This window comes from Camelus bactrianus, chromosome 27, assembly GCF_048773025.1.
Source record: "Camelus bactrianus isolate YW-2024 breed Bactrian camel chromosome 27, ASM4877302v1, whole genome shotgun sequence".
Classification (NCBI taxonomy): Eukaryota; Metazoa; Chordata; class Mammalia; order Artiodactyla; family Camelidae; genus Camelus; species Camelus bactrianus.
In genome coordinates this window covers 21741674-21760644 of record NC_133565.1, presented here as the reverse complement: position 1 = coordinate 21760644, position 18971 = coordinate 21741674, and the positions used below count along the sequence as shown (strand labels likewise).

The 18971-nt window shown below is 47.9% G+C and overlaps 1 protein-coding gene across 2 annotated transcripts in view; it reads left to right on the top strand.

Annotated features, from left to right (window-relative positions):
- The window catches only part of SLCO3A1 (solute carrier organic anion transporter family member 3A1), a 266744-nt gene extending 249492 nt beyond the window's left edge, over positions 1-17252 (top strand). Inside the window, exons 10-11 of one of the 2 annotated variants that reach the window (XM_074354193.1) lie at positions 8094-8336; positions 16575-17252. In XM_074354193.1, the coding sequence (XP_074210294.1) occupies positions 8094-8336; positions 16575-16657 (326 nt within the window). In that variant the 3' untranslated portion in view covers positions 16658-17252. Of the gene's footprint in view, positions 1-8093; positions 9539-16574 lie in introns of those variants that run through there. The other variant, XM_074354192.1, reaches the window with a different exon arrangement.
- The last annotated feature ends 1719 nt before the right edge of the window (positions 17253-18971 follow it).

Here is an 18971-nt window from a genome sequence, read left to right as displayed (position 1 = left end):
GTACAGTCCGGAGCATCTGAGGAGGAGGAATCCACAGTGACAGCTCCTTAGTGAAGGTTTGGATCACATGGTGCATGGGATATTATTTATTAAAACAGGAAGACCAGGAGGAGGAGCGGGTTGGGAGTGGTATGGGCCAACCCTGTCCAATAGAACTTCCTGTGATGGTGGAAATGCTCTGTATCTGTGCCCCATGGAGCACTTGAAATGTGGCTTCTGTAAACTAGTCTTGCTTCATTTTTATTGAATTTCATCTCAGTCACTACATGTGGCCAGTGGCTATCGTACTGGACAGTGCACGTAAAAGGCTCAGTCTTTGATCCAACACCACTGGTGGGTCAGAGCGTGAGGAGGTGGGAGCAGCAAGAGGAGACCAGTCTTTCCAGACACTTGGCTGTGAGGAGTATAAAGCAAGAAAGACCAGAAGTGAATGCAGGGTTATTTTTCCTTGTTGCTGTAAATGCCAATGGAAGCGTTGTTAGAAAGGGCAGGGGCAGCGACTGCAGTGGCCTGGGGCAGCGTGGCACCAGGAACTTCCCAAGCAGCCCTTTGCAGCCCTAGAGGAGAAGCTGGGGTGCAGTGGGTGGTGGAAGGAGTGTGGAGCAAAGAAATTAAGGATGGTGGTCACAGTGGGGCCAAAGTGATGGACGGTGATTCCTGGGCGCGATGAAGAGCTAGAGCCTAGAGAGAGAGAAAGGAATGCAGGGCCTGAATGGAGTAGTTCATGAAAGAAAGAATTGGAATCTGTGGCCAAAGCTCTGTACTCTTGACTTTGAGATTGTGGAGGTGGAGCATTCCTGAGAGTTAACCAGAGTGTGGCATGACCACAGAGGAAGGGACCGGCCTTGACATCGGGGATGAATTGTTGAAAGGCAAGACTGCGGAAGCTCATGTCCGGGGAGAAGTTCAAGTCACCCAGGACAGTGGTGGAAGTTGAGTGGAGGACACTGAGCTGGATAAGGGTCAGGAAATTCTGAGTGAACTGAATGACCTACTCAAAGCAGAATGCCTAATGTAATCAAACCAACCCTTCCTCATCCTTTTGCAAATGCCCCAATCACTGCTTTTCTCCGTGGGTGTGGGTTTAACACCCACTCCAGGGTCTGAGCCAGAGCCTTGCTCTCAGGGTCGAGTGTGTGCTGTAGATGTTACACCAAATTAAGCGAATATAAACAAATACTGAGATCCTGCTATGTCCAGAGCCCTCTTCTAGATGCTGCAAAGGATATAAAAGTAATCAGGAGCCAGATCCTGCCTTCAGGGGACTCTGGTAGGAGAGTGAAGCAAGTATGGGAAAAGATTTAGGGGCTAGGAGAGTTTGGACCTTGAATTTCCAAGGAAAAAAGATTTTACTTGGCTGTGTGGTTGTCATGATGGCATGAGATGGAAGAATGGATAGACACTCAGAATTCTGATCTAGGAAAATCAGCCTGGGACAAAGGTGCAAGGTAGTTCGGCAAGTTGTAGGATAACTAAAGCATTGAGAGAAAAAGAAGCTGACTGAGGTAAAGCCAGGGGATTGAAAGGCAAGGACACACGGAAGCCGTATCATGGGGGTAACATCGGATGAACCCCCACAACTGACTAGATGAGAGTATGAGAGAAGCAGCAGAAACACAAGGTAAAGGTGAGGATTTGGGCCCCTGTGACTGGCCCTACAGAGAAGCCTCTAATAGAATAAGACACAATCCGGTGTCTCGAGGGCATTGTGAGAAGTGGCGTGGGCTCTCCACCCCAGACTCTCCTCCCACACATGCCTGCTCTTAGTTTTCCGGAACAGCCGCCAGGCAAGGAGCACTGGGAACGTCAGCCTTGGGGTGCACCGCTGTACACAGGTGTCATTCCCAAGCTGACTGTCCCTGGGTCTTGGGTGATTCGTGAACCAGTCTAAGAGAAGTGCATCTCGGAAGCTCCTGACGTGGCTCATCAAACATTTGTGGACCTCCTGTTGTGAGGGCTTGATTATAAAGAAGTTCTCCAGGCAAGTGGGAGAAATGAACACAGGAAGTGAGTGCAGAGGAAGAAGTCAGCACAGCGTGCCTGGGAGGCCGGGCACCCAGCGGTGGGATGGTCGGTTGCAAGATGCAGTGGCTGGAATGCACGGGAGACCCCTTCCACTCACCTGTGCATGTATTTGCTTATTCAGCAGACATTTACTAAGCCCCAGTGATGTGTCTGACCTCCTGGGGTGCCTGTACCACCCAGGCTTTTCCTCCTGACCTGTGCTAAGGTGACACCGCATACTTGCCACCGACCCCTTCGCAGTCAGGCACCCCCGGGCTTAAGTCCAGCGCTGCCATTATTGGTCATGAGGCCTTTGGCAGGTTATTTAAGCTCTTTGAGCCTCAGTGAGTTTAACAAGGTGTCCAGGAATGAAATGAGAATAGAGTAGCTCCTCCCAACCTCTTGGATTTCAGAAAAGTGAATGTCAGGTATCCATGGACGATGCTGGCCTGACGTCAAGAGTCCAGTCTCCTCCCTGGCATTGCTGAAACAGAAACTCATTCATCCTTTCAGGAGAAGGTACTTTTTGACCTCCCCCTCTCTAGCTTGTGCTGGAGGCAACAGAAATTCATTCCATCAGGTTGAATAGAGATTTTGTGGTGAATTCAAGTCTTGGCAGGTCAGCTGGGAGAGGAATGGCTAGCTTTTGAAATGTAAATGCCAGAGTAATTTGCAGCTTCCATTTTGTCCCATAAAGGAATGTGAATTTGTTTTTCTTACAAAAGCCTTTCAGTTCACCTCTTAAGTTTAAACCAAAGAATATCGTTAGGCCTGGCCTTTTTAACCCGGGGAGTGAATGAAGTAGCCAAGATACAGACCCTGAGGTTTAATATCTGTTAATAGATTTCAGGAAAACAGAGACCATTTCCTTAAGCAGTGCTGCAATTTTTGCATTGAAATATAGCTGCAATTTGGGCCCGAGTGTAATAGGAAGTAAGATCTAATCCTTTTAATGTTCTCTGTAATAGCGGAGGAACAGCACCGAGCCTCCGGACGCCCGCCCCAACATATGGTGGGTTCCCAATGATGGGGTGCTAGTCACTGCCTACTTCATCCATGCGTTCCTCCCAAGGAGACATAGGAAGAGGACTGCTCCTTCAGACTCCAGGGAGGGGCACGTTCTTTTAAAACACAGGGTTTCTAAAGAAATACTACATCATTCGTCACCCTGCCTCCTTACTGTCACCCTGCCTCCTTACTCCTTAGGTAACTGAGGGCGTAAGAGCAGAAACAGGCACTAACATACACCTTACCCGCGCGGCCTCCCTTCTGGAAGCAGCTGCTTATCGTCTCAAACTGACTTGTTCTTAGGACGAGAAGAATTCTTGCCAGTTGGGGTTTTTGGCTGAATCTTGGCTGGATGGGTGTTCTCGTGCAAGTCTTTCTCTGGAAATGGTCATTTAAAAGACAAATTTTCATTTATCCCAAGGAAAAGCCAAAGAACAGGAAAGGAACCAGATTTGTCGAGAGCCCACTATGTGAGGGGTTTTCACAAATGCTTTCTCATTTTAGTTCGTACAACAGCTCAATAAAAGAAATCATTATTGTGCCCATTTTATAAACAATGAAACTGAGATTGATAAAGTTGAATAACTTGACCACGGTCACAGAGTTCCTAAGGAACCCAAAGTCATTTGGTTACAAAATGACTGCTTCCTCGCCACCACCAGGCATCCTCCAGGTATCTGCCAGTTCTGCCTGCGGTGTTCAAATACTGAGAGACTGTTTACAAAATAACAGTCTCCCAGCCCCTGAGAAGGGAGGACCCCGCCTCACTTGGCGAAGATCAGAACCAGCCTCCTGTAGCGTTTGTGTGCGTGTTTCCCCCGCCACACTTTGCAAAGATCAGAACCCCTGTTGGAAGCTTCAAAAAACAGGCTTCCACAAACCAGTTATTCCCAGGAGACTAGTGGAAGGGTAAATAAAATGTATTCTGTAGCCCTGGAAATCCCTGACAAGAGCTCTAAAATCTTCTCCTTGAATCAAATTTTGAATTAGTAGGGGGGAGATTATTGAATTAGGGGCTTTGAGATACCAAGTCTGGGACAAATAAATAATCTTGCTCAGCCTCAGTTTCTCTGTAGTTAAAATAAGGGGTGTCATGGGGTTATGGGGGGATGTGATGTACACAGAACACCCCATGCAGGGTTGGGGGATAGTTAATAGACAGTCATGATTGTTGACAGCCATCCCACCGTAGAAGTCTTCCACTGGCACTGGGGAACCAGCGTCTTGCAGGGGCTGCAAGGGCTTTTATAGGTACCCCTCAAAAAGATTTTAAAATGAGTGGCTGTGTGTGAAAATTGATCACCAAGTGGAAAGGAGTTCTAGAGCGGCAGAGGCCAGTAATAAAGGAGACCCAGTAAGATCTCCATCCCTCACATTCTCTGTACCCCTGGAATTCAGGGCCTGTAGCTAGCGCCCCCCTCTGGGGAAGAATGTTAAGTCAATAAAAAGGAAAAGATGAACTTGGCAGAAAAGGAAGCTAGTGTTTTCTCTACTCAGAAATATAAAAGGAATCTCATAAGGTACTCAACCCCGAGTTTAGTGTAAACTATCACCCCGAGGCCCCAGTGCAAGATGAATAAGGTGGCAAGAGGTCTGGCCACACGGAGGGCCCAGACCCTTGCGTCCCCCTCAGCTCGTTGGTACCAGTGCTCCCCTTGACCCCGACTGGTGTTAGTTCCATTTGAAAGATCAGGAAACTGAGGCACAGAGAGAAGTGACTTACCTGACCCTTTCAGTTCCTTAAGTTAGAACGTCATTTCTACCACAGGGCTCTCCACACTGCTGAGTGTGACATGAAAACCTCTGCTAGGCACTGAGCTTTCTGGTGTCTGTTTGAAGACTTTTTCTGACTCTTTCCAGGGCCTTGTCATCCAATAGTAGAGCTTGACAAGAATAAAACTGACACGGTTAGCACGTAGAAATGTGCCCTACTTTAAGACAACATTATAAAAAGCCTCACTTGGATACAGGTACGTGAAGGAGTTACATGTTGGCACTTCAGAGAGATTGTTTAAGCAAGTATTAATGAATGGTTCTGTTATCTTGCAAATTTCCTCTGATGTGCTTAAAATCTGACCTAATTTGCCCAACTTGGATTTGCATACAACTCTTCAGGGACCCATGCATTGTGAAGAAAGGGGCCCCTGTACCATCAGTTCCTCCCCCTTGGCAAAGCTTATAGCAAAGCTGCCATGGTCTTAACTTCCCATTGCCTGGTGATGGGTAGGCGAGGACCAGAGAGGCAGAAGGAAGAGGGCAGGGGGTCGGGGAAGGATATTGCCCAAGTGGTAGAGCACATGCTTAGCAAGCATGAGGTCCTGGGTTCAATCCCCAGTACCTCCTCTAAAAAATTAATAAACCTGATTACCTCCCCCTGCCAAAAAAAAAAAAGACAGAGGAGCATGAGGAGCCAATCACAGGCTAATGAAATTCTGACAGATAGAAAGCGGAATGGATTTGCATCCTCCCACTGGGCCATAAGAACAGGCCAGATTAGTCCTGCTGATGTCCAGGTCTATCCACAGTCTCTCCATTTCTTTACCTAAGTAATGGAGAATGGCTTGGTGTCCATCCACTGTTGCCATGGCAGTTCCTCCAGTTGGCCCTGTTTCAGGGAAATGAAGAAAGGCATTTGTTGCAGGGGCTGGGAGAAGACACTCTGGTTGGTGAGGAGGGTCTCAAAAACACGTGGGCAGCCTTTTTGGGCAGAGGACGCTGGGAACACGAGTTCCCCCCGGCCAAGACCAGCCCTACCTGGAAGCCGCAAAGAGGCAGCAGCTTGTGCAGGGTTTTGAGTTTATTAAATCAAGCTGCCTTGGAGGTTTAACGAGGTTTCAATGCAAAGTCCTTGGGGGTTTCTCTGTGGGGTAACAAGCAGCAGAGCCAGAGAGCGCTAAGGGTGAGTGCTGTGGCATCCGGGCCTGGGCCAGCCTTGTCAGCAGTGATCCGCTAATGCAGTCCCCCCAACCCTTACCCCATCCCAGGCCTGTCATTAAAACCAAGAAAACAGACTCACAGACACAGAAAACAAACTTAGGGTTACCAAAGGGGAAAGGGTGGGGAGGGACAAAACAGGAGTTGGGGATTAACAGAGTCACACTACATGAAACAGATAAACAACAAGGACCTACTGTATATAACACAGGGAACTGTATTTAGTATCTTGTAATAACCCATCATGGAAAAGAATCTGAAAAAGAATAGGTGTGTATGCGTCATTGAATCACTTTGCCGTACACTAGAAACTGACACAGCCTTGTAAATCAACTACACTTCAATTTACAAGAAACCCAAGGAAGCCCGCCCTCCTTCATTAACCCTCCCCCTCCCAGGCTGCCCCCTGCGGGCCCCTCAGCACGGAGGCTGTGCTATGGAGAGAACGTAGCCATTCTTACTCTGTCGATCATGGATGGACTTCTGGGGTCCATGAACCCCCCCGAAATGTGGGTGTGAGTTTGTGGGTAAGTGTATTTTTAGGGACAGAGGGTCTATATCATCAAATTCTTAGCAGGACCGTCCGTAATTTTAAAAAGTCAAACTCAGGGCTGGCCCTAGAAAGAATACTTCAGGCATCAGGAGACCTCAGCAAAGGCACCTTAGAGTTGTCACCACCTGCTTCCAGAGGTTACTTCCCGCTTCTCATGGAAGGTGATTGGCACCGCAGTCTGGCCTTGGGGAACGCTGTTTTTTTCCCAAAGCAATCAATTTTGTATCAATGACCCATCCATTGTTTTCCCAGAGTACAGATGAAACATTTTTCCCCCAACAAGCCAGAATCACCTGGGAATGTTTCATTTTAACAATGCCAGTGACCGGGCCACACCCACTAATCTGATTTAATCTAGGATGGGGCACCTCAGGTGAACTTAATGTGCAGCCAGGCCTGATAACCTTTGAGCTGAGGGATAACGGCAGGTGCACGAGCCCAGAGTAACACGAACTGAATTAAGGATGCCCGTTTTCATCTCATCTGCCTTTTGTGATGACTGGTAGTTGCCTGAAATGATCTACTGGGAAGATTTTAAAACCAGTTCCCAGCTCAGGATGAGAAGTATTCTGATCCAGTCTTAATACCGTAAGAGGGAAGATCAGATCTGGGAAGAACAAGACCCATATTGGCTCTGTTTCTTTAACTTTCGCCTTTGTGTTCTGTGGCTTTTACTGTGGCAAGTTAATCACGAAAGAGATGCTGCCTATAAACTTAAATTATACATAACGGCCCATCTCTGGGAACCCTGCCTCCCAGGTAATGAACATTAAGCTAAAATACCTTTGTGGAGCTCACAGGAAACACCCTGACCAGGCCTGCCTGTGAAGGATGGCAGGGAAAAAGAAATGAACACCTCCCCTCTGGAGGCTGACCAGAACCAGGAAATGCTTTACTTCCTCCCCTTTTAGTATAAAAGAAGCCTGGATTCTAAGTCGGGGAAGATGATTCTTTGGGACACTAGGCCACCATCTTCTCGGTCTGCTGGCTTTCTAAATAAAGTCACTATTCCTTGCCCTGACAACTCATCCCTTGATTTATTGGCCTGTCATACAGTGAGCTGTGTGAGCTTGGCCTGGGTAACAATATCGAGGGGAAGGGAAGGTGTCAGTGTATGTGCAGATATTTCCCACCTTAAACCATATACACGTGTATTTACATACACATGTGCACATATACATGTGTCCGCATACATCATTTGTATATGTGTGTACCAGGAATGTCTCCCTTCAGGGAAGACTCGGACTCTCAGTGGATGATGGTGATAATGACAGTACCAGCTGTCGTTTATCTTGTTTTTTACCGTGTGCCCGGCACTGCTGTAAATGCTTCTCAGGTAGTCAGTGAGTCAGCCTTCACAGCAATCTGATAAGGATATTATGAACCCCATTTTGCAGAAGGGGAAGCTAAGGCCCAGAGGGCTTAAATAACTTGCACAGGTTTGTGCAGTAAGGAAGAGGCCACGCTGAGAGCCCAACCACCGCGTACAACCCCACAAGCCCTGCAGTCCTGTAGGAAGAGATACGCACACACCACGGGGACAGGGGACCAGCCGTCAGAGCCCGACCGTTAACTGTCCTCTTCCCTCCCTCAGGCTTCATCCCCCCACCCCTCATCTTCGGGGCCGGCATCGACTCCACCTGCCTGTTCTGGAGCACGTTCTGCGGGGAGCAAGGCGCCTGCGTCCTCTACGACAACGTGGCCTACAGATACCTTTACGTCAGCATCGCCATTGCGCTCAAGTCCGTCGCCTTCATCCTCTACACCACCACGTGGCAGTGCCTGAGGAAAAACTATAAACGATACATCAAAAACCACGAGGGCGGGCTGAGCACCAGTGAGTTCTTTGCCTCTACTCTGACCCTAGACAATCTGGGGAGGGACCCTGTGCCCGCAAACCAGACACATAGGACAAAATTTATCTATAACCTTGAAGATCATGAGTGGTGTGAAAACATGGAGTCCGTTTTATAGTGACTGAAGGAGGGTTGAACTCTGTATTAGTAATCAAAGGGTCATTTTTCCTAGAAAAAAGAAAAAAGGTTTCAAAAAAAAAAAAAAAACCTCAGTACACACGGAGACACACCCACATGTACACACACCACCTTTGTCCTTTTCCTCAAAATCAGAGCCAGACAGGATTCAGAATAAGGAGAGCGTGGGATCACATGTTTGATGTGCAACCTCCTGGGGCTCAGAGTCTCCTCTTTGAAGGCACTTCATGGTTTTTCAGGATACCGACAGCTGCAAGCAACAGGCACTGCCAAATTCAGGGAACAGTTGTGGCCAGCTTGGAGGACGGACATTCCTGGATATACATACACATACAAAACAAATATTTTTTAAAAATGTCTACTAAAAAAATACAAGTTGACAACATTGCCAGGATAAGCACTAGTGACACAGCCCGTGCCACCCTCCCCGTCCACATGGCGGGTGGAGAGGCACGCCAGTCGGAGGAGTGGAGGTCCGCTCCTCTCTGACTTTTGCAATATGGGTCGCTGTGTAGACGACTCACCCAGTCTACATGTGGTTTAAGGCCCCAGAGTTCTCTCAGCGATGCTAAAGGGTGATCCATGCTGGAGTCTGTAATTGGCACCTCTCACCAGCTCCATTTCCATTTCTCAAGACTGAGGGCCCCAGGGGGAGCCGGGCGTGGGAGGCCAGCACCTCCCCTTCCCCGCGGCACCTCTCAGCGGTGGGCGCCCCCCTACCCCCAGCCCCGCAGAGTGACCTCAGGAAGCAGTGGGCCTCGCCTGGCTATGACTGACTTCGCTCAGAGCCGGTGAAACCCAACACAGTCCAAGTCATTTGCTGACATTTGCCAAACATTTTGCCATTTTTAAGGGGAACAAATGCAATGCATATGAATTTCAAACTGTTGTATGTATAATCCTCTAATACTATTTTTAACTACTTCTAAAATCTGTGTTAACCCTTCAGTCACTAACACAGTTCTCTAGACCGAATTTATTATGCTGGTTGCTTTTACTTTTCTCCTTTTTTTAATGCACCAAAAATATAATGTGATTCAAGGGATGCAATTAATCTATTGTAATTTTTTAATCATTTTACCCTCATTCGGATATTCTGCGAAAACAACACAAACATACAGCATGTGACAAGAAGAAAAAACAAGTGCTTGAAAAAGAGGGTGTATATGCAGCCTGCCTTTAAAAGAATCACATTTGAGACAACAGGGGATAACGTGATGAATTGCAAATTTGCCTTCTCGATTTATTCTCCATGATTCAGTGATCACTGTCATGGGAAGCCCTTGCCTATTTCTGCTTCAGATGCCAAGAGGCACTCCTTTGTGGAGGAGACATGCCTAGCTGTGGGTTGTGTGTATGGGTGCAGGGCTTCTGGGGAGAGGAGCCAGAGAGAACGGTTCCCTGGCGCAAGCTCCGAGCGACCTGTGGTGTCTGTCTGGAGCACTGAACAGACCCCCAAGCCTGTGGAAGCCACTGCACGCCAGTGCCTGAAAATGCCAGTCATGTTTTCAGGGTCAGTGTTGAACCTAGAGGGCTCTGTGTGTGTATTGAAAGCAGCTGAACTTCAAACAGCCAGAAGTGAACCTATCGTTTGGGGTAAGAATCTTGGGGAACCGCTCGCCGCCTTCAGGCAGCCTGATGAGGCCGTTTGTAGAAGGGGCCGGGCTTATGCGAGAGCGCATGCGCAAACACACACACACACAGGGCCCAGTTAACTCACCTTTCACGCGACTGCAGGGACCTTGGTCCGGGCCACTCCTGGCCCTGGAAGGACCCCCAACGGTGGTTTGGTTGGTTGGTTTGCTTTTTCACCTCGGACACCTATTTGCAGTTCATCCAGAAGGCGACCAAAGAATCGGGAAAGAACAGAGTCAGGGGAGAGGGGGGGATTGTGCCAGATTTTTAACACACACTGTAAATGAGGCAGTTTGAGTGGCAGCCCCAAACTAGAGAAAGTACCACGGAGCAAGGATGCCCAAAAGAGACTTTTGGGTGGTGGCGCGGGGCCACTGTGATCAGCTGCTGGGGCTGCCTCTGGAACAACTCACCTGTTTTGCTTGAGTCTGTCCTTGGTCCTGAAAATAGGGGTATTCATCAATATGTTAACTAGTTAAAGGCGGGATGGCTCCCATCCAATTCATAAACTGTGTATGCGCTGCTGCTCCTAAGGCTGTGAGTCCGTACTGTATAGGTGCTGGGTTGGTTTTCTTTTGAAAATGTATTGCTAGCAGATCACTGCCCTCTTGTATACTGTTGTGTAGCTCTCCAAACTCAGACCACACACATTGGGGTCCCAGGACCTCGTGTTTTGTGGGGCTATTTGCTTTTTTTTTTTTTTTAAGGTTTTTGAAAACTCTTTGCATTTCAGAGATTTTTTCCTAGGATTTTAGGCTGAATAAGACGTTAGGATGACCAAGGAGAGCAACTCCAGGGCTCAGTTTTATCAAGAATTGGATCTAAATTTAAAGTCCCCTCTTGTAAGGTGGCTCTAACATGTGTGTTGTGACCGTTAAATTTTTAAATTTCTCATATACTACAGAACAGAAAACCTAGTTTGGCTTTAATTTTCCTTTTGCACTCCAAAGAACCATTGTACCTACACTGCTCAATCCTGCCCCTTGGTTATTCATTTGGTTTCAGGCAGGGTTTTGAATGGAAAGATTTCCTGGTGAGATCTCCATTGGACTTACTGAAAACAGAAATGCAAGGGACGGCATAAACCTAGAAAGTGAATGCTAACAAATTTTCTCTCCTCCTCCACACACCCCTCCACCACCTTAGTTGAACGTGCCAAGGGATGCATGGAGAAGGCTCTCTTTGCTGCAACTTGTGACAGGTTTTTGTAACTCCTGCAAAGAGACAAAGAAGTTTTCTACCAATATTATTCCTGCATGTGAAGTGAACACATTTTGTAAAAATATCTATCTCTGGGGGACAGGGTCTGCTGTCTTCCCCCCGCCGAGGCTGCTCTCTGGGCTGCCTTTGTTACGCCTCCACAAGGTGGGCTGTGAAGCTCTCGGAGGTCCACTCCACTCCAGGAGGTCCCAGCACGCAGGCCTTCCTCACAGCTAACGAAGGAGCCAGAGAGGCCTCTGCTCACGGGTTCCCTGAGGGGTTTGCTAGCAGTGCTTCACAGACAAAATAATAAAGGGAAACCAAGAGCTTCTAAGGCATCCCTTGACAGACTTCCTAATGTCTTCCGAGCAGGAGGAACATGCTTCTCCATAAAAAATTACTTCTATCTCGACACCTTCCAGTGGAATAGCTTCCCCTAGTGATTTGTAAAGTTCGGTTAAGTGGCATCTATGTTTTCAAATCCCTGATTCCACTTCCTCATCCCCAGTAACGACCTAGAGCATCCCGTCCTGCAGGGGTGGCGGGAGTTCCCACGCCTTCCCGGTAGGAATCTCACAGCCTAAAGGTGACCCACAGAAACATTCCATGCATGGCAGCCTAGGATGACAGCCACACCACTCCTGAGGGGTTTTTTCAGGAAAAAGATTCTGCTGTGTGCTAGTGGATTATTTTCTACACTTTCGAAACAGGCCATTCATGAGGAACATGTGAGATAGATATATATATAGAGAGAGAGAGAGATACACACTCACATACACACTCACAGGGAAGCCCCCTGTGGAAGAGTAGCTGTTGGCTCCCCATGAGCCTGCAAGGCTGGGTTTCTTGCTGCCCACTCTTCAGGTCCCTGGAAATGTGGTTTCTTTTCTACCCGGTCAAATCCACCAGGCAGGCCCGTGTTCTAAGCCCTGCGTGGGAGTCCTGAGTGCACTCCTGAGCACTGTGAAGCAATAAAGCTCAACCGGTAGAAATCAGTGCAGCTGATCATACAGTCAAAAGCAGATGGAGAGGACGAGGTGAACTTCTGTCCGGTTTGGTGGATTTATGCTCTATTTTATTGTTTACTTGGTTTGGTTTAGATGAAGGGAGAAAACCAGGCGAGTGATTTTATTTAGTCCAACATCCAACAGACAGAATACTTGCTGTCTTGTGCTGTTCTTATCTGACTGTTTTGATGGTTTGGGAGAACTATAGATCTGTCCAGAAGCCAGGAGAGGGTACCAGACACAAAGTAGGGACTTGACTGCTCCACTGACCTCATGTCACTGTCCTCAGCTGCCTCCACTCAACCATGATCTGTGTTTCCCTTTAGGTGAGAATCCAGGTCAAGTTCCTAAGGGGTGCCACATTTTCCAAGAGAGAGTGCGAGGGAAATTAAATTCAGCCTGGAAATTAGGACACAGATAGAGTCCTTATCCTCCTCTCTCTGCCCTTCCTTCCTTATTCCCTCCTCAACTCAGTTCAAGTTCTTGAGTTCCAAACAGCTGTGAAGACCTAATCTCTGAGAGTGACCGGCCATAATGATAGTCTCTGGTCCTAGCCCCCTGGGGTATGATGGTTGCTCAAGAATCAGTCAGTAAAACAGAGGACTCTCTAAAAACAGAATATGCAAGGAAGATATTTTTGTTCACATGCCTCTTAGGGGGCCTGGTACCTAGGATCATGGTGGAATTTACACCATCTACACACAGCCACCCACCCACGCCTCCCTTTTCTCACACTTGTAGGTGGCCTCCGCGTGCTTGGTTATCATGGCAGGAAGGACATGAGTTAGAAAGCCTAAAATGGGAAATTCAGAAAAGCCCAGTTTCCCCGGCACCTTAGAAATCTGACTGCCGTGGAGACAGGGACAGAACTGCTTCTCAGAGACTGTCCACGTGGTAGCTCAATTTTCCTCTGCAGGATTAGTGCCATTTGGGAGAGGATCGTATGAGCTTGGTATTTTCCAAACATGTATTTCTATTCACTGCTTTATTAAAATTTTGACTATGTGCCAGGCCCTGAACCAGGTACAAAGGTGAGAAAGACATGGTTCCGTCCTCTAAGAACTCACAGGTTACTGAGCCAGACAGACCTGAACACAAACAAAAGCAACAGAATAGTCTTCCTTTTAAGAGGTGGGGTCTGTGTTGTCTGCGTGTGGGTGCAAGGAGGGCCAGTTCAGGGTGCTGGGAGGTCCTGCCCCATGGCATCAAGAATCAGGAAGTCTTCCGAGAGCAGGTGGTCTAGAAACCACGAACTAAAGGGTAGTGGGTGTCTGCCAGGGAGCCAGGGGAATGGCCCCTCCATTGAGAGGACCCTCAGAGCAAGTGCAAACCTGTAAAGGGCCAGGTGGTAAACTTTTTAGACTTTGAAAGCCATAGAGTCTGTCGCCACTATTCCACTGTGTTGCCATAGCCGGAACCAGCCCTAGATGATGTGTAAACAAATGAGCGGGCCGTATGCCAATAAAGCTTTATTTACAAAGACAGGTGGTTGCTGGGTTTGGCCATGTGAGGGCTGTAGCATGCTGATCTCGGTTCTGGAGCTCAGCTGAGGGCTGAAGCAGCCCGACACACGGTCTGCTGGACCATGGCCATGGAGGCTGCTGTGTCATGGGCTGTCATCCCTTAGAAAGGCCTTTCAGACACAAGAACCTAATCCAGGTATCCCATGTTCCAAGAATGAGGTAAGTGCCCCATTATTGTCAGGGCTTAGAACTGAAGGCAGCATTATCTTTCTCCTGAGTAACGAGGGGAAATTGAACTATACAATCTCCCAGCTCTGACACTCACTCCCTAGTTCTACCAGAGTAATCATCCTCTTTCTCTTAAGTGATGGAAAGGGGCATAGGAGGGGCAAATATAGGAAAGAGACAAAAAAAAAAAAAAAAAGTGAATCCAGATCATAGTATTTCAAATTTCTCCCCTCCTTCCCACCAACACAAAACACTATAAAGCTAGTAGATGTTCCAGGGAGAATCATATGAATACTAACTAATAATAACGGTTATCAGGCACTTATTATGAACCAGCTTATTCCATGTATTCACTCATTTAATCTCAACCATAGTCCTATGGGGCAAGAAAGGTTGTTACGCTTCAGTCGGCAGAAGAGGAAAATGAGGCTGAGAAAGCCTCCAGAACTGGCTCAAGGTCAAACACAGGTCTGTGAATCCAAAGCTTGTGTTCTTAGTCCTGCAGGGACTCCCCCTCCTACTGGGCAAGGAATGATGGACCCCTCCCCGCCTGTAGGCACTGCCTAAGCAGAAGACCCCGACTCAAATGGGCTCTGGGGCCCCTCACTCTCTCCCGTGCCCCCTAATGTAACAACCAGGACATCACAACGGCTGTCTTCTGGGGACATCCATTCTTCCTGTGTTATTCCTGGTCTTAACCACAGAGCCCAGCGATCAATTTATATGGGGTGTTCCACCAGCAGCAGGCAGGTGAGAGGAAGCAGGAGACTCCTCTGCTCTAAAGCATTCTAAAATGCACTTTCCAAGGGCCGAGATGCCAGGGAGGCAGTCCTCAGTGCTGCTCATCCACTCCTCGCGGGGAGACCCCTGTGGTCCCCAGCACCAGCCTCAGCAGCTTGCCTCCAGCCCAGAGCCTCAGACACACCAGTGCTGGTCACTGATTGGATACGTCCTGCTCTATTATCAAATACTAGACTTTTTAGGAACAGAGAGTTTCTAGACATTTCTATTTTTGTATTAATGACTCAGGCCAACAATTGGTAACTGATAATTAGCACAAATTTTCTGTAAGGTCAGGTGATTATGTTCTCTTAACTAAGAGCAGATGGAACAACACAGTAGATTTTCTGGAGGTTTAATATCCCATAGGTTGAGGTTTTACCTTCCCATTAAATCCCAGAAAATAATGCTTTTTTTTCTTAAATTCATGCTAACGTAATAGAAGGTAACACTCATAGAGATGTGTTGTCAAGACTGTTGGATTTTACAATCTAAAGCCATAAAATGAAGTGGAAGGATGCAGTGTAGGAACTTTAATGACAAGAGGAACCCAGCCGACACATAAGTTACGCTCTAGCCCAGCTCCTTAGAGGAGGAAGGGGTCTGGGAAGCTCCTATTTATGAAGACCTTGCTGCCCCACGTGCAGGTGCTCTGAGGTATGATCCCAGGTAATGCTCTTAGCAGCTTCTCCCACCAGCTCTAGGTGGTAAGTATAATTGTTTCCACTTTACAGATCAGAAAACTGAGGCTCAGTAACCCAAAGCTTCCCAAGGTCACACAGCTAGTTAGAAAGTCACCGCGAGACAATGCCAGGTCTGTCTGACTCCTGAACCCGTGCTCTTTCCACGACACCACACAAGCCACCATAGTGAGAACACAGATCTGGCTTCTTAGAAAGCATCAGTGAGGCCAGCAGGACATCTGCTGTTGGGAAAACCCCCACAGAAGTCCAGATTCCCACAGAGAAACAAGCCAAGAGCCGGGGGTGGAAACCTCTGCCAAGTTCTGCCGACAAGCACAGAAATCTACAATGAGGCTTTTTTTTTTGCTTTTTTTTTTTTTTTTTTTTTTTTTACTGTAATAAACACTGGAGAACTTGAAAAACACCCCTCCTTTCTGTCACCTTAGCCACATCAGAAGTTCAGCAGCCCCTCACCATCCTCTACCTTATTCGTTCTCCGTATGAGAACCAGCCCCAACTCTCACTCCTATTCCACCTTCCCCAACTCCCTGCCCCCACGGCTTCTAACAGAACCCCCGAGACTGCAGGCGCTGGAGCCGTGTGAAAGTCGAAGGATGCTCCAAGTTGCCCAGAACATATGGGCTGCTGCTTCTATGAGCCAGATCTCAGCTGCAAAACCCAGTGTAGAAATCCAGCCACTACTTCAACAGAGACTGCAGTGACAGTGTCCTGGAACACAGGCCTGTCACTGGTGAGTTAGATAAGATGAAGATAACTTGATGACTGGGGTTACACCTTATTCGTCCCCACAGAAGAAACATACGCATGGGTGTTAGTATAGAGACGTAGAGAGAGGTGTTTCTCAGAGAGATTTGGCCTCCAAGGTCTTTGGGCTTGGGGGTCTAGTTCCTTGGGGTGACACAGAGCAAAACCCAGCATTTGACTGACACGGCTTCCTGCTCTCGTCCATCCCACTGGAACGCCAAGATGCTATTATATAAGCCTTAAGAAAAAAAAAAAGGAGGAAAACCAGAAAAGACCGATCTCTTTTTCCTCTTGGCTCTCTTCCCCCCCTCCCCCTTTAGGCACAGAGTACCAAGACATTGAGACTGAGAAAACCTGCCCCGAGTCACAGTCACCTTCAGAAGACTCCTTTGTGAGAAGCTGAGGGCCTGGCCCCCTTCCTCTTCCTGCAGAGAACAGCCCACCACCGCCCACAGACCTCGCGGGCCTGACTTAGCGTGCTCTGCCCTGCCCGCGAACCCAAGGGTCCCTGTGTGGACTGTCCAGCCAGTGTGTGGTCCTTTGAGGCCCCAAGCACAGGCCTGTGATGAGGACCAAGGAGGTGGCTGTGGCCAGGAATCCGCCAGACCCCTGGAGTAGGCATTTTTCCTGGATCACTAAAAATATTGACCTGGTGTGCAAATTTCCTACTGCCCATCCCTCCTTTGGCTCCTGTGGGGATGGCCTGCTGACACGCTTTAGAAAACCCCCTCTTCAGAATAATTCTCTGACTGAGGGCTCCAACAGTTCTTCCGAAAGCAGCCAAGGCTGGATTTTAATAAAAGGGGGTAAAAATGACCCAGTTTCTCAGAATAGAGGTGGGGTGGGGGGAGAAAAGCACATACTCAATAGATTTTGAGTGTGGTATTCTGTATTTTTGCAGCTTATATTTTCCAGATGAGCAGTTTAGAAATAATGTGATGTAAAGTACCTACTGTACGTTTGCTGAAAATTATATTAAAAGCACTATTTTAATTCTTCCTCCGTCTCGCACTGTAATCTCTGCTATCTTTCTCTCTTGGATCTTCGGGCAGAACAAGTCTAAGAGACACTTTTGGGGAGTGTTTCTGGCTGTGTGTGTTCTATATTCGTGGGCTTTGAATTGTTCAAAAGAGCATGGTCTTTGGAGCCAAAACAGACCTGGGTTCAAATTCTCACCCCAGCACTTGCTACTGGTGTGGCGTCAAGGAAGCCATCTGACTCCTCTGAGCCCCAGTTTCCTCCTCTGTAAAATGGGAATATTGTCACCTGCTTTACCTGCAGTGATGACTTAAATGAGATCCCGTGTGACGGCAACAAACACAGTGTGGAGCACAGCATGGACACTGAGAAATGGTAACTGTTCATTGCTCCCCAGGTTCTGGCTGGAATTAGATGCCCCACAGCACTGGTACAGGTCCCACTGATGCATTCCGTAGTCCTGTACTGTCACCACCTGGTTTTCCTTTCTGGTTCTCCTGTCTATAAACGCCGGCAGTGCAGGGAACGGCTTCCTCTCGGGGTATGCTACCTAGGGTAGTGCACGGCATTTGGTGCTCATTGTACAGTTGAATGAATGATGAACTAACAACCTCAGACTTATCACCCTCTGGGGCTTTGACTTCCCTCCTCTAAGTTCACAGACCCTCCCACAAGCCTCACCCCCTGGATGGAGGTTTAGCTGCCTTCCCAGTCATTGCGAGGACTCTTCCCCATTGGCTGGTTCCTCCTCTGCATCCTTAGTCTGCTGATAGGACTCCTCCCTCATGTGGGTGGTCAGGTTGATGCCTGCCAGTGACCTGCATCTTAGAGTCCCCACTACGTTCATTACATCCCTGGCCAGATAGTAGCTTGGGGAACTGATGGTCACTCTCTGTCATCTGAGCAAAAGACCCAAGATGGCCCCACCCCTTTTATGGGGCTGGCTCTGATAAGTGACCCACGTTCTCACATCCCCTTCCAGCCGGGATCTGGCCGTCTACAGCCCCATCGTTTGCAGTTGAGCTCACCTGAAATCAAAGCTTGTCAGGCTAATATTACTTGAAGATGGCACCCGCCCTCAACCTTGTGTTATCTTTTCCACTCTGGATTCAGTGGACTCAAGAAAGAGTGTGCTTGAGTGAGTTGCCTTCTCTGAGGCCCTGTTACCTGGCCCGCTAGTGCCTCGAGGACTTCTTTTTAGCCTGACCCTGTTGTTTGTGTGATTGTTTATTTTTTGCAAAGCAACATGATTTATTCTCTCTGGCATAAAAATCCCAAGAAAATGCAATTTCAACAGTTTCCATCATGATATGAAAAGATGCTGAAATGGCTGAAAAAATGGTCACTGACTCCTCACGGGAGCTGGGCTTCATTTGCACTGGAAATTCAGTTGGAGGCAGAAGAAGGAAGCGGGAAGGGTATTGCTTGTGGCATCCATGCTCGCAGCCCAAAAGTCTACCTTTGTTCTTCATCTACAGTCCAGTTTCTTTTCTATGGCTACCTTTTCCCCCCAAAAGGTGATCAATATATGGAAAACTTACTCTCCTTCCATTTTATCTTAACTTCACAAAGACTTATTACTTACTTCTAATCAAGAGATTGATCCTTCCATATTTAAGCAGGTCCATGAGAGAGAGAGTGAGAGAGGGAGGAGAGAGAGCGCTGTTCACCCAGGGTGTTCAAGCAACTCAGCGAGAATACACAGCTTAGATTAAACTCCAAATGCCATTGCTTCCCGG